This window comes from Lytechinus variegatus, chromosome 9 (genome assembly GCF_018143015.1).
Source record: "Lytechinus variegatus isolate NC3 chromosome 9, Lvar_3.0, whole genome shotgun sequence".
Lineage (NCBI taxonomy): Eukaryota > Metazoa > Echinodermata > Echinoidea > Temnopleuroida > Toxopneustidae > Lytechinus > Lytechinus variegatus.
In genome coordinates this window covers 34,291,419-34,306,800 of record NC_054748.1, presented here as the reverse complement: position 1 = coordinate 34,306,800, position 15,382 = coordinate 34,291,419, and the positions used below count along the sequence as shown (strand labels likewise).

The window sequence follows — 15,382 nt, the reverse complement described above, 5'->3', positions numbered from 1 at the left end:
TTTTGTTTTAACAGCAGTTTTACACTACAAATTTTAATTGTGCCTCTCAAAGGGGGGGGGGGGGGTGCACGGCCCAGCTGTGCCCCCCTGGATCCACTAGTGATCTCAATGTATCAAGAAGTAATTTGTCATGATTTATGAGGATATATTCGAAGTTCTGCTCTCTATTCTATTGGACAAGAAAGATACACAAGCTCCAGTTCACAGCTGTGATAAGTTGGTTTTGATGAAATATCTTTAGAGTGTCTACACAATTTTTTTCTCCCTGGCTGTTTCATCTAGATGAATAATATTAAATACAACATGAATATAAGTTCAGTATCTTGTTTAAAGTAAGACCTTTGTTATGTTTAAAGGGAAATGAAACCTTTGGAACAAGTAGGCTTGTGTCGAAACAGAAAAATCAAAGAATTAGAACAAAGAAAGTTTTTTTTAAAAATCGGACAAATAATGAGAAAGTTATGAGCATTTGAATATTGCAATCACTAATGATATGGAGATCCTCCCATTGGCAATGCGACAAGGATGTGTGATGTCACATGTGAACAACTTTCCTTTGATGGACTATAAAATACCCTCAAAATGTCTCTTTTTGCTTTTTCTAATGGTGATACACACTCTTTATCCATGATGTATTCTTTAAAAATCCGTATTACATGCCTTCCTATAGAAAGAACACATGATCTACTAATAGATGTGATAAAGGAGGCAATTTAAGTGAAATATATACTAAGGTAATGGGGAGAGTGTTCACAAGTGACATCACACATCTTTGTCGCATTGTCAATTTGAGGATCTCCATAGCATTAGTGATTGCAATATTCAAATGCTCATAACTTTCTCATTATTTGTCCGATTTTTCTCAAACTTTCGTTGATCTGTTCCTTTGATTTTTCTGTTTTGACAGAAGCTATCTTGGTAGAAAGGTTTCATTGTCCTTTAATGTTTCCCTCTGCCTTTAAGATGATATTCTTAATTGAATACTTCTTGTTTGTTTGATGCATGTAGTTCCAATATGACGGCTGCTAGGGCTTCCAATATCTGGGCAACGTGGACCTCGATCAGCGACGATGGTCTGGTTGGCTGGGTACCCTCTACGGTAGCAGCGGAAGGCATCCGGGAAGCGTTTGAATCCGAAACCGGAATGAAGTTCGTCACCGAGTGGAAAACGGGACCGTGGAGGAATCCCAACGGAGATGATTCTGACGTCGACCTCGTGGTGGTTAGGAAGAAGTCGAAAAGTTCCAAATTGAAGGCGAAGGAGGAGAACCAAACAAACGAAGAAGAATGGGAAGGTGACCCTGACGAAGATCATGATGAAACGGAAGATCAGACTGAACGTCAGAAGGGAGGCAGAGAGAAGGGTGAGTTATTGATTGAAAAATAACGTGGTTAATTTGTATTTTGTTTGTTTTTCATTTCTGCATTCAACTAATAAACAATAATAATAAGTGCAATTTACTAGGCACTATATCCATCTTGCAAGACATGCTCAAGGCGCACAAGTGAAGGGGGGGGGGCAGACAAAACAAATAACAAAAAATTGATAAAATGAGTTATAGTGGTAAGTTGCAAATATTCATATTCATTCATATGTATTTATTTCATTCATAGACTAAAATACATTTGTAAACATGTAGATACAAATATGTACACACACACACACAAAATAGTTCATTAATGATGAGACGGCTTAATAAAAGGCATAACAGAATAATCGTTGCTTCGACGAGAACAAACATGCATTTTATAAATGTTGACTTTGCTGGCTTTCCATAGTTGCGATTGATCAGATCAATCACTACTCTTTGTAAGACGGGCCCCAGTTGTCTGATAATATGAATATCTTGTGATACTTTTTGTTTTTCCAGTTGTGCCATTCAAGACGCGATTCACAGATAACATATGGAAAGAAACCACTGTGCCGAACGACGGTGTACCGTTCTTTAGCGTATCACGGTTCATATGTTCATGTATCTTCGGCAAAGACAGACATGACAGAGGTAAACAAAGAATGCGAAGACATGAACAGGAACGAAAGGTATAGTAATTGATTAACTGTGAATCTATTGGGGTGTTGCTAGAAACCTGCGACCAATTGCAAGTCATTTTCTGTCTCTAAATCTGTCATATGTCTTGCAATTAATTGCAAATTTGTGATTGATTGCTAATCTGCTCCTTGAAACAAGGAGTGTAATCTTATTTGCTACAGCTGATGTTGATCTATCACTTGTAAAATTGCTACAGAATATTTGCAATTGATTGCAAATATTTTCATGCAACACCCCTTATGTTGTGCTATTTAAAAAAAAGTACATGGATCAATTCAACTGTTCATTGTGAACTTAAAATAATCATCATTCCAAAGTTTTATAATCCATTTTGTCCCTTGAAGGTGGTTTGCTGGATTCACTTGCAGAAATTAACTTGTGCTTAATTTAGAATTGAATTCAACTTTCTTGCAATACCCCAGTAGTGTCTTCAATCGAGTACATGTACATGGATATACATGTACACACTGCACAAGTCCATCCCTTGGTTAAAATGAGTTTAATTTGGGTAATTGAAGCCCATATTGTAAGTAAATTATGATGTTGAAATTCCACCTACCGGTATATATGCCCAAATTGAATGAAAAAGTGACAAATATCCTCATTAGATTAACACAAATATTATAGGTAAAGGAAATAATCATTACAGATCGAGCATACTGATCTTATGATTTTCATTACAGATCGAGCATACTGATCATAAACTAATAGGAGTAATGCCGAAAATTTGTTAACAAAGTGGGAAATAATCTCACGATGCGGCAAACTGAAATTTTCGTGAGACAACAGATTATTTCATTTACGGATTCTATGCTACCATGATGATCAACATCTTCCGTATTATTAACACAAATATTGTTTCATTTTTGTCTCACCTGCATAGCAGTGTGAGACAATGAGTTTTAGGAGTTTCATGTCACATGACCAAGGTCAAAGGTCATATAGAGTCAATGAACTTTGGCCGAATTAGGGGTATCTGTTGAATTACTATCATAACTTTAAAAGTTAATGGATCTGATTCATGAAACTTGGACATAATAGTAATCAAGTATCACTGAACATTCTGTGAAAGTTTCAGGTCACATGACTAAGGTCAATGAACTTTGGCCGAATTTTTTTTTGTTGTTGTTGAATTACCATCATATCTCTGTAAGTGTATTGGTCTAGTTCCTAAAACGTGGACATAAGAGTAACCAAGTATCACTGAACATCTTGTGCGAGATATAGTAGTTTTCAAAGTCAGCACTGCTGCTATATTGAATCGAGTGATCCAGGTGAGACGGCCAGAAACTTTCCTCTTGTTTTTAATTTACCTTACCTAAATGAAATATCATTGATGTAGGTCTTTCTATTCATTACAATGTCATTCTTTGATGTGTTTGTACAGAGATCTGAAGAGGAAGGGACCCCTCTCCCCAAGCGAAGACAAAGAGCTGCTACAAGAAAGGTCTGCTGCCCAGCCATGTTGGCTATGAAAAAAGTGGTGCGGTTTCCAGACTTTAAGGTTTGTGTTTGAACTTTCTTAATCAGGGGCGGATCCAGGATTTTCCAAAAGGGGTGGGGGGCAAATTTCTCGGCGGAAAATTTTGACAAGCCAAAAAAAAAAGTTTTCAACCACAAATTATGGATGTTGCATCCCCGAAAAAATTTGACAAGCAAAAAATAAAAGGTCTTCAATTTCTAAAGAGGGGGCACACCTCTGTTTTAATGGCATTTTTACATTACAAATTTTGCTTCTCAGAAGGGGGGGAGCACGTGCCCCCGCCCGCCCCCCCCCCCTCTGGATCCGCGCCTGTTCTTAATCATGGTCACTTAGGGGGGGGAGATTAGAAATTTCCAGTAGTGTAATCAACGAAAAACCTAGGCAAATTGGTCTATGGTACCCACATCATCTACTCTCTGTTTGGTTTCATCTCACATATCGGTTTTCTAATCCTAGTTCAGGTACAACTAGTTTGTCTACTACCTATTTGGATAATTGCGAATTAGCCCATTTACCATTTTGTGTGATATTGATAGGCCATACACATTTTATCTAATATCCATTTGGTCTAATCTCACTTACCAGGGAATACATTTTTTAAAGACTGCTATGCATTAAGTCTTTTGTATAGCATATTTTTTTTACATAGGACTGTACATTACTTTAGTTGAGAGCTTTTCTCTTATGAAAAAAAATGCTTTTCAAATTTGTAAAGCAAAAAATACATAAATTTTATAAATCATAATGATTACATACAGATGTTTCCTTTTTAGCAGTCCATACACCCTCTGCTATGCCTCGGGCAGGTAAAACTTTTCCAGGGGTATCTTGTTATTATAATTTGTAATAACGCCCTCAATAACATGTATCATCCCGCTTCTCATTCCTTTCTACATACAGGTGAATGAGTTCACACCCAAAAAGTGTCGTGAGATGCGGGAGACCCTACGAGCCAAGCTACTTTCGGGGGAGGAGGTTCGGAGAGAGATCCGTGTCTACATGAAGCTACCAACGGAGGCAGACCACGCAAAACACGAGCTAGTTGGGGTTGGTATATGTTTGATGTTTAACACTTATTATTATTTCATTTGGGATGATATAAAGATCTTGATAATGTTTGACATTGATTTATTGGGGGACGATATATCAGCATATTGTAGCTGGAGATAATGATGTCATAAATGTATGGTGTCAAGTATGCTGTCGGCTACCAATCTTTCCGGATTAACGCACAGGAGTGATGTCTATTAAGGGTGCAAATTATGCGCATGTATAGTGAAACACAAAAATTAAATCCCCCAAAATCATATTTTTTTATTCCTGCTAGGAACCAAAGAAGAAACGAAAGAAGCTGATCAAGTACAACTCCAATGCCCCAACCGCTACGCTTGAGGACATTGAAAATGCTTACAAGGTCGTTCAGAACAGCGCCCTCTGTAAGCGAACGCCCATGATGCTCCATGCCGAAGTGTTGTTGGACCTGGACGTCGGTTGTGAACTGGGTCTGAAGCTTGAAAACATGCAAACCACTGGTAAGTCTATCTGTATACTGTATAACATGACTGTTGAAAAGAAAATTAGATTGGGTTAAAAGAAAATTACTATCATAAATTTTCTTTTTTACTTTTTTTCCTTTTTTTTCCCCATATGCTTGCTGTATTAGCTGCCGAGAAAAAGGGTTTCTTGCATGTGCATATAAGGCCAGGGGTTGTGCTAGAGACCGACAAAATTGGAAAGAAAGCGTGGAGGCCTTATGTGCCACGGGGCATGAATGAGGACGGTAGGAGCAGTAGCATGTGCAATATCAGCATTGCGCATAGTGTATTTTTGTACATTCAAAATGGCTGCCTCCATACTCTTATTCAGACAGCACCTAGATAGAAATAAGACTAGCCCTGGGGGCAAGTCTCATTCGGAGTTGGGCTACATTTATCATTAACGTGATTTTCACTATCTTTGTAAACTCATACCCTTTTCATAAACCCATCCTCCAATTAGCCGCCTAAGAGTAATGCGAATAATTCAATAAAAATTGCGTTCACAAACTCCGAAAATAAGTTGTGTTGGAAAAGGGTGATCTTGTGACCGCACCATGGCAATTATCCGCATTATTTGGAAATGCGTTCATAAACTCAAAATCTTGTCCCGATGCTGCTTTTATGCGGATAATAGCAGCATCAAAATAATGCGGGTAACTTTCGTCCTCCTCCAATTTTACGACCAAATTATGCTGCTATTAGCCGCATAATTGGGTTTATGAAAGGGGTATCAGATGAGGTATTGGGGCAATGGAAGTCATTCTAAATTGTGCTTCCAACACTAGCACCTTCAGTAAGATTGGTCGAGGGACAGGCCTCGTTTGGAGTATTGAGGCAATGGAAGTCATTCTAAATTGTGCTTCCAACACTAGCACCTTCAGTAAGATTGGTCGAGGGACAGGCCTCGTTTGGAGTATTGAGGCAATGGAAGTCATTCTAAATTGTGCTTCCAACACTAGCACCTTCAGTAAGATTGGTCGAGGGACAGGCCTCGTTTGGAGTATTGAGGCAATGGAAGTCATTCTAAATTGTGCTTCCAACACTAGCACCTTCAGTTAGATTGGTCGAGGGACAGGCCTCGTTTGGAGTATTGAGGCAATGGAAGTCATTCTAAATTGTGCTTCCAACACTAGCACCTTCAGTAAGATTGGTCGAGGGACAGGCCTCGTTTGGAGTATTGAGGCAATGGAAGTCATTCTAAATTGTGCTTCCAACACTAGCACCTTCAGTAAGATTGGTCGAGGGACAGGCCTTGTTTCGAGTTATCATTGACAAGATATTGACCATCTTTGATAACACAGATTATTGCCCCACCACACAGGTTAGCGATTAATCGCCTAAATGAAATGGCCTATCAAAATCATTGTTGCATGCATGTTTTGCTCATGAGACCGACTTGGAACCAATCAGAATTGTTCTTTCAAAATTAGCGATTAATCGCTAACAATTCTGCTACAGGTGTAGGTGTTGTAGCTAGGAAAGGCATATGATATTACTTCCAATACATAACTTGAACATGACTTTAAATGATATCTTTATAGGGTTCAAGATTTTTTAGTATCATTGATAATTTAAGGAGTATCTTCTACATTTATTTTAGGGTTTTGAATCATCAAATTTTTAATGCAATTTAAATAAATGATTAATTTCTCCTTTTTTTCCACTTTAAATTAGCAAAATTTGAATGCGATTTTACCATTTCAATTTTGTGAATCTATTGAGTTTATCCAAATTTGACAGCACTTTGAGTAAACTATTCTTTTTTTGATTATTAAAATTTGACTTCAATTTGAATACATAACTTGTTTTATTTTGTCCTTTTATGTTATCCAAATTTGATTGCAGTTTAAATAAAAAATTTTAAAAATATTTTGTTTCCCCTTGTAAATTATCCAAATGTGACTGCAGTTTCTAATGTACATTTTGTTTTTTGCATCAGGCTCTTTCAAAGTTAGGGGCTTGGCCAATCAGCTCGCTCAGATTCCTCAGAGCATCAACAAACAGGAAGTAGAACTGGTTACCATGTCAGCAGGGAACTATGGGAAGGCGTTTGCGTTCGCCCTACAGGATTCGGGTTTCAAAGCGAGGGTGCTCATGCCTGATACGGCCCCAGCCAACAGGGAGGAAGTTATGAAGGTGAGATTGACAGGTTCCATGGCGTTTTCTCTGGCGACAATTGATCCGCTCTAAATTCCACACACTAATCGAATGACCAACTTCAACTCATGGTTTAACACTATACCCTACCCTAAACCTGACATAAAACCTGTGGAGCGTTGTGGCCCAGTGGATTAGTCTCCGGACTCTGAAACAGAGGGTCGTGGGTTCGAATCCCAACCATGGCGTAATTTCCTTCAGCAAGAAATTGATCGACAATGTGCTGCACTCAACCCAGGTGAGGTAAATGGGTACCTGGCAGGAATTTATTCCTTGAAAGGCAGTGCGCGTAACAGCTGCACTGCTAAAGCCAGGGTAAATATGCTGCATATACTGTAGAGCGCTTAGAGACGTCTGACAAAGTAAGTATTAAGCGCTATATAAGCATGTATGATTATATAACCCTATTGCAACCCTAACACTAACCCTACATCTTAGACAAAATTAAGCCTTGAGCAATCGTTAGAGGAGCAAATATCATGACCAGATTGACCTGTATGCTGAATCCCATTCAACTTCGCCATGGTCTTACTCTGTTTGAAAATGATTGGAAGCCAAACATTTCCAAATTGCAGGGTTCATTTTCTGTTCCCTATTTTTACCTCACTCTTTCTGCGTGTTTCAGTGATGAAAAGAACTCTTTCAGGTATTATTCCCAGCCAATTCTGAATGATTTGGGTGTCAAATAAGCTGAAAGATTGAACTTGTACTGTTAGAGTCTCCTGTCATAATTAGCTATCCATATTAACAAGTTAAACTTGGGTTTGAATCAATTTTTTTTCAGAATATGAGCCATTGTCTCTCAAACTTGCTCTTCTTTGACTTGTAACCTTCCAGTCAAAGCAATTATTTAGATCAAGGACCCATTTCATAAAAAGTTGTTATAATAGCAATTCCTACTGGGATATAATTTTCATTGGAGGAGCAAATCTGATCCCCAGGCATTTGCTGGTGTTATTTCCCTTTTTAGTGTGTTTTTTTCCTTTCATTCTGATATTATGTGATAATTATTTTCAATTCACTGAAATTTACTATTGTTATGAGTTTAATTGTGTTCCTTGAAATGAAATAAAATAAAATAAATAAAAAAGCAGAATAGCAATTATTGTTGGAATATCATCTTTCAAAAATCATGATTTTCTCTGTTGTCATGGTAGTTGCCATTCAAGCAAGACTTGGGATCTTAGCAACATTTTATGAAACAGGGCCCTGATTATGCTGAACATGTATGATAGACCTCTTTTAACCCTAATTCCCGGGGGGGGGGCATAATGGCCATAGTGGCCCCCCCCCCTCGACAATTTTCGCGATATTTCTGCTATGCAAAATTGTTTGACCTCGCCGCGATTTCCATCGAAAAAAACAATAAAAAACAAAAAGTAAAAAAACAAGAAATACATAAGAAATTAAAAAACAATAAAATACATACAATAAAGAAATCAGTCTTGGTACCAGAATTTTTTTCATTCACAATTGTTAGGAATGCTATAAAGAATATATTCACCAAGAAATAGCATTCTAGGAGCTTTATTTAGTGAATCAGAGCAAAAAGTATGATTTCATGAATAAATTAGCCTAATTAATTCAATGTCATTACGCGAATCCTGTGTTTAAAAAATACCCCACCAGCTTATAACACAGGAACTCCATTGCCTTGCGTGTTGTGTCAATGGGAGCTCAGGTGGGGTACAGTATTTGAAACCCCAATTTCAGATTTTGGGAGAGCTCTCGTTTAAACTGAGGTGGGGTTCATCTGACTGCTGATAATGCCTTGCATGTTAGTCAATGGGATCTCAAGTGGGGTATTGACACCCCAATTTCAGTTTTTGGGAAAGTTGCATTTCTCGCGTTTAAACTGGGGTGGGGTCGATTTAGTGACTGCTGCTGCTGATAAGAGCCGATAACACCGATGCCTGCCACCACAACAGGCTGATGAACAGCATGGAGTGGGATTGCAGCTGTCCTTGTTACGTAATAGTATAAACAAACTCTTCAGAGCTTCCTGGCTGACATTAATCTTGAAAGAATGAATTTGTATTCTATTTGTTTTAGGATTAGCATATCTAAAAACGATTCGGAATTTAGATGAAGATCGACATGAAATTTTGAACGATGCAAAATGACCCACAATTGCCGAAATAACAATAAGTTTTAAAAAAATCACCCTCTCTCTCTCTCTCTCTCTCTCTGCCAGGCCTTATGAAGGTCACTTCTCCTTGGGGGAAGGTGGATTATCTGGGAGAGTGCGTGGTTGTTTACTTAAGGATAACCATTCCTTGTTGATATTGGCGGATGGGGGGGCGAGTGAAAGTAGCTTGGAATTTGAAATTGGGGTGTCAGATGAGATCCATTTTTAAACACAAATTTTCAATGTGAAATATATGAATTCAGTGAAATTTAGCAATGCATCTGCTTAGATTACATCATTCTCTATCATCATGCAAATTTTTGTTGTTGATCGTGCAATCCGCGGCCGAGATCTTAAGGGCCCCCCCCCCCCGGAATGACAAGAATCAAAATACCCCAGGAGATTTAGGGTTAACTCAAATCTATGTGAAAAATTTAACAGATTTCTGTGTTCATAAAAGATTTTACTCCAGCAAAGTACTATGCATAATGAGATTAATGAAATCCTGATTTTGTTGTACAATCTTGCTTCAGAGTTATGGTGTAGAAGTCGAGAGACTGCCTAACGATGTTCTCAAGCCCACCATTGATCACTATGTCACAGAATATGGAATGCACTATCTACATCCCTTTGATGATTTTCATCTGATTTGCGGTCATGGAAGGTAATTGTTAAAGCAGATACCAACCAACAGCCGTGAATAGCACCAAGTCAAGTCCTCAACTTACATGACCAAAATCTAGCCAGGATCCTTACCCATAATGCAATATTCTAAGCAATGTAGTCTTGTAATACAGACCCATGTGGTTGATAACATACTCTTTTACTTCTCAATACATTCATACCATAATAATTTTGTTACTTAATAGCATGACAAGTACTTCAATCACTCTCAATAAAATTTTTGTTTCTCTATATGAATGAAGTTATAGGCTAATTAAATCTCTGTATTATTAATATTCACAAAAACTAAGTGTATCTGACTTTAAACCAAAGGACATTGGCCCGTATTCTGAAGTCGGGTTTAATTTAGACCACGGTCTAACTCTGTGCTAAAATTATGGAAAGCCAAAAATGTCATAAATTTTACTTACAATGTATATTTCTTATGATGATTATTGTGCTCTTTCCCAAGTCGTCATGGTGAAGAAAGCTATCTTAATTATCCTTCCGAAATAATTAAAAATGATCTGAAAGAAAAATGAGCTGATACATTTAAATAATACTGTTATAGTTTTAGGACACTAATGGCTAACCATATTTGAACCACAACTTTAAACCAGGGTTTGATTTAAACTCAAGTTCAGAATATGGGCCATAGAGTTCATCTTGCCATCTGATGTTTTCTATTACAGCGTAGGCTTGGAGATCCTGGAAGACGTTCCAGACCCTGATGTGATACTGGTATGCTGCGGGGGAGGAGGTTTGCTGGCTGGAATAGCCGCTGCTGTTAAACTATCAGGGAATTCTGAGACAAGGATCTATGGGGTCGAACCTGAGCAAGGTAAGATGTCATGAAGAAAAACTCCCATTTGAGATCACTATACCCCGGTTTCCCTTCTCATCAATTCTCTTCTCCAAATACGACAAACCCCAACATGCCCCAAGCAAGCAATTTAAGTATCAAAACACCTGTTTCTTGACGTCGGTCTGAAGATAACACAAGAGCCCGGCATATATAGTCACAGCAGGGGGCCACACACGATGGGATGCATGCGCAGCGCTGAGCTTGGTTTCTGCAAAACATGCCGTCATTTTTATTTGCTTACTTTCCTTAATTCGAGGTCGATTTCCTTCATTCAAAATTGAAAATGGACTAATATTGGATTACTGAATACAGTATGCCTTTGAAAACGTGATTATATATCGAATACAATAATTTCATTCCGAAGGTCCTACTACAGGCAGAGAAGTCTTATGTAATAGCACAGCTGTTGTTTATCTTTTGGTCCTTTGCTCAACGCTCATATACTAGCCTGTGGAGGTGAAATTGAGACAGCGGGGATTACCCCTGGATTACCTGGCCAAGCGCGGGTGACAAGGGCTTGGAAATAATATTTGGGAGATCCAAACGAAAAATGGGGTATAACACCGCAGTTTGCAATCTAAACTGCGGTCTTTATGCAAACAGGGGTTTCACGTAATGTATATTTTTTGGGGTGCTTGTCTATATACTTTGATTGAATTTAATCAACATGATGTAACTTTGCTGATTATCATTATAATTATTTATCCTATCTGAATTGTGAGAAATTGATCCCAGAACATAGCCCTGTGGTACACACAAGTTTACATGAAATTATGATAATAATATAAAGTATTTATAAAGTGCACATTTATTAGGTGCCCAAGGCGCTCCTATATTACCCTGGCTAAGCTAGTCTTCTGATTGCCTTGCTCAAAGCTTTTTGAGAAATTACTTCCTGCTGGCACCCATTTAACTCACCTTGGTTGAGTGCAACACAAATAGGAATGCCACCATACTGCTGGACCTGTTGTGCTCTGTTATACAGATATCTGAACCAGAAATATTACTTTGATGAAATTTTACTGATTATTATCATTACTGTCATTCTTGTCAACAAGTCATTATGTCTTTTAGAAGTAGGTTCCAGAACAGAACCCTGTGGTACACCATTATAGGGTACACTATTATAAGAATTAACATTATTATCATTCTATTCTTTCAGCTTGCCTGATGTACATGAGTATGCAGCTGAACAAAGTTGTGATAAATCCCTCGGTTCAGTCTGTCGCCTCAGGATTAGCACCACCCTTTGCAGGTAGGTTGGATTCTTCTGGTGGATCACTAAGTCAGAGGTCGAAGGTGAAGCCTGTAATACAGGGGGCAGGGGTCAACCACCTCCATTACTTTTTGAATAGTAAAGGAAACAAACCATTACAAGTAATACAAGAAAAGGGACGAAGAATATAATGAAGAAAAAAAGGCTGGGATCATGTAAACTCTTTATTACCCATGTTATTGGATTGAGGAAAAGAAAGTCGCCCTAAGGAAATCAGACAAAATAGTAGATGGGATATTGGCAATTAGACCAAATTGAGAGATGAACTAGGACTAGATCAAGTGGAATGAGGCCAAATGTAAGTAGACCAATACAAGTTGGTCTAGACCAAGTGCCAACTTATCCTCATAGCATGGATGGATGGATGGATGGGTGAATGGATGGGTGAATAGGTGGATGGAAGGATGATGGGTGGATGGAAGGGTGAGGGGGTAGATGGATATTGTTTTCTGGAAAATGATAATTCCTTGTAGATTCATGAAGAACCACTCAAAGTTGCTGATCCTCTCGAAACTTTAACTTTCTTTCTTATCTTCATCTCCAGGCTACAATGCGTATCGTCATGCAGCCAAGTACGTTGATGATATCCTGTTGTTGAGTGAGGCCGAGATCATTGCTTCCGTCACACGTCTTTACCATGCTGGCCTGGTGGTGGAGCCAGCAGGAGCAGCAGCCTTCGGGGCACTTCTCTTCAGCAAGGTGCCAGACATTGAGGGCAAGAAGGTGGTTGCTGTCATCACTGGTAGTAACGTCTCGCCGGAAGAGCTTTGCAATATCGTTCAGACAGCATCGTGACAGGGTTCATAGTAGGTCATCAGGAGTAAAAAGGCAGTCACTGGAAGTAACATCTTACTAAAAGAGCTTTGCAATACTGTTCAGATGGCAATGTGACAGGGTTCATAAGAGGACATCAAGGTCAAGAAAGCAGTTGCTGTGATCTCTGGAAGTTACATCTTGTCAGAAGAGCATTGTAATAGCATTCTGATGCCATCGTGACAGGGTTCATAGTAGGTCATCAAGGGCAAAAAGGCAGTCTCTGAGATCACGCCTCACTAAAAGAGCTTTGCAATATTATTCAGACTGCAACATTACAGGGCTCGTAGTAGGACATCAAGCTCAAGAAAGCAGTTGTTGTGATCACTGGAAGTTACATCTCGTCAGAAAGCTTTTTAATATCATTCCAATGCCATCGTGACAGGGTTCATCGTATAACATTGAGGGCAAGGTGGTGGTCGCTTTGATCATTGGAAGTAACGCCTCGTTAGAACAGCTTTGCAGATATCGTTCAGACAGGGTTCAGAGTAGGTCGTCAAGAGTGAAAAGGTGGTTGCTTTGAACACTGGAAGTCATATCTCGCCGGAAAAGCTTTGCAATATCGTTCAGATGGCATTGTGACAGATTTCATAGTAGGACTGAACGATTGGAAGAAGCAGCTTGGACCTACATGTAAAATGTATCAATTGTCTTGTCTATCAAAAAATAGCAGTACAGCAAGACAATGCTGTTGCAGGATTCCTTCTGCAAAGATGGTTGAACATGCAAGGGGCACCATGTCTCGATTATCAAAGAGCGACAGTACTGCGAGGCAATTTGCAGGACTTATCCTACAGGGATGGTTGAAGATGAAGTTTGGACCTAAAGATGCATCCTGTGTCTCGACTATTGACAAACTGCAGTAAGACTGCCTGCAATGATGGTTGAAAATGCAAGTTGGACCTAATGATGTATCATGTCTTGGCTATCCAATTGCAATATTGGAAGGCAATGCCTTTACAGGACATTCTGCAATGATGGTTTAAGACACAATTTGGACCCAAGATTCATCATACCTTGGTTATCAAAGAACTGCAATACTGCAAGGCAATGTTGCAGGACCCATTCTGCAATGAGAGTTGAAGGCAGTCGGACAACAATATACGTGCTAAATTAAACGTAATTGCACAAATCTTCATCCATCAAAGAATTAGATGTGAATTTAAAAGAAATGTTCACAGATGAGCATGTCATGTGATGTCTTAATCAATTCCCCTCCATATAACATACCTGCAAAGTAGTCCTGATTTTCCGTAAAGTACTGAAAACTGAAAAGAAAACAAATGGTTTCATGCACAAAATACTGATTTCTAAAATTTCAGTTTTATGTGTTGTCCTATGGTAATGCTTTGAAAATTCTGATTTTCAGCTTTTAAAAGCTCTGATATAAATCCCATTTCTTCCAAATGTGAAATGATTTTATTTGTGCTGGGAATATATCATCAGACACATAATCTTATATCCTCTTCTATGAGATAAGCATTTCTATTAATGTTCCATTAAAAAATTTGAATTTATGGAAGATATTTAACATGATGTATTGACAAATTTCTCGCTTTGACCTCACTAATTATATCCAGATTAAAGAAAAAAATTCTCTCTCTTAGTCTCTTCTTTCTTGGTGGATTTTCATCAGTTTCCCCAATATTTTATACCAATTTATCTGTTTTTATGAAAACCAACTATTGTCAGTGTAAATTTCCCTTTAAACTATAAATTGTAGGTTTTCACAAGCTCTGCAAGTTCAATATTAGCATCTTTGATTAGAAATCAAAGATCTGAATAATTATAAATCAGAAATTCATAGGAGTCCAGGACCTTAATAAAGCTTATACCCCTTTCATAAACCCAATTATGCAGCTAATAGCAGCATAATTTGGTCGTTAAATCGGAGGACCAGGGTTATCCACATTATTTTGATGCTGCTATTATCCGCATAATAGCAGCATTGGGACCAGATTTTGACTTTATGAACACATTTTGAAAGTAATGCGGATAATTACCATGGAGCGGTCACAAGGTCACCCTTTTCCAACGCAACCGAAACCGAGGGGGTGTGTGCGGTTGCCATGACGATTGTCCTCCTTTTTCAGTATGGGCGCTCGGAAAAATAGTGCTGCTTATTTTTTCGGAGTTTATGAACGCAATTTTTATTGAATTATCCGCATTACTCTTAGGCGGCTAATTGGAGGATAGGTTTATGAAAGGGGTATTAGCTATTGATCGGGAAACTGATTTTCACAATTGATTGCATTGATTATTGTGCATCATCAGTCATAATATTCAACCCCGTGATCAATTACTAAGCTTTATCTTTATGTTACTGCCTTACTGGGGTCGTTTCATAAAGCCGTTTGTAAGCCAAGAGTGACTTTAAAAATGACTGCTGATCCTTTCTTGTGGTAAAT

The 15,382-nt window shown here is 38.4% G+C and overlaps 1 protein-coding gene across 1 annotated transcript; it reads left to right on the top strand.

Annotated features, from left to right (window-relative positions):
- Positions 1–1,015: 1,015 nt before the first annotated feature.
- LOC121421989 (putative threonine dehydratase) lies at positions 1,016–14,316 on the top strand. Its single transcript, XM_041616792.1, has 10 exons — positions 1,016–1,364; positions 1,872–2,041; positions 3,439–3,555; positions 4,435–4,581; positions 4,862–5,066; positions 7,012–7,208; positions 9,891–10,021; positions 10,713–10,861; positions 12,048–12,140; positions 12,706–14,316. The coding sequence occupies exons 1-10, from the start codon at positions 1,016–1,018 to the stop codon at positions 12,954–12,956; spliced, it is 1,809 nt and encodes a 602-aa protein (XP_041472726.1). The 3' UTR covers positions 12,957–14,316.
- Positions 14,317–15,382: the final 1,066 nt, after the last annotated feature.

What these genes read in the sequence shown, in the direction of transcription:
- LOC121421989 (XM_041616792.1), top strand. Translation starts at nt 1,016, where the DNA reads ATGACGGCTGCTAGGGCTTCCAATATCTGGGCAACGTGGACCTCGATC. An exon ending in TGAAAACATGCAAACCACTG is followed by an intron (nt 5,067 to 7,011) that starts GTAAGTCTATCT and finishes TTTTTGCATCAG; the next exon opens with GCTCTTTCAAAGTTAGGGGC. An exon ending in ATTAGCACCACCCTTTGCAG is followed by an intron (nt 12,141 to 12,705) that starts GTAGGTTGGATT and finishes CTTCATCTCCAG; the next exon opens with GCTACAATGCGTATCGTCAT.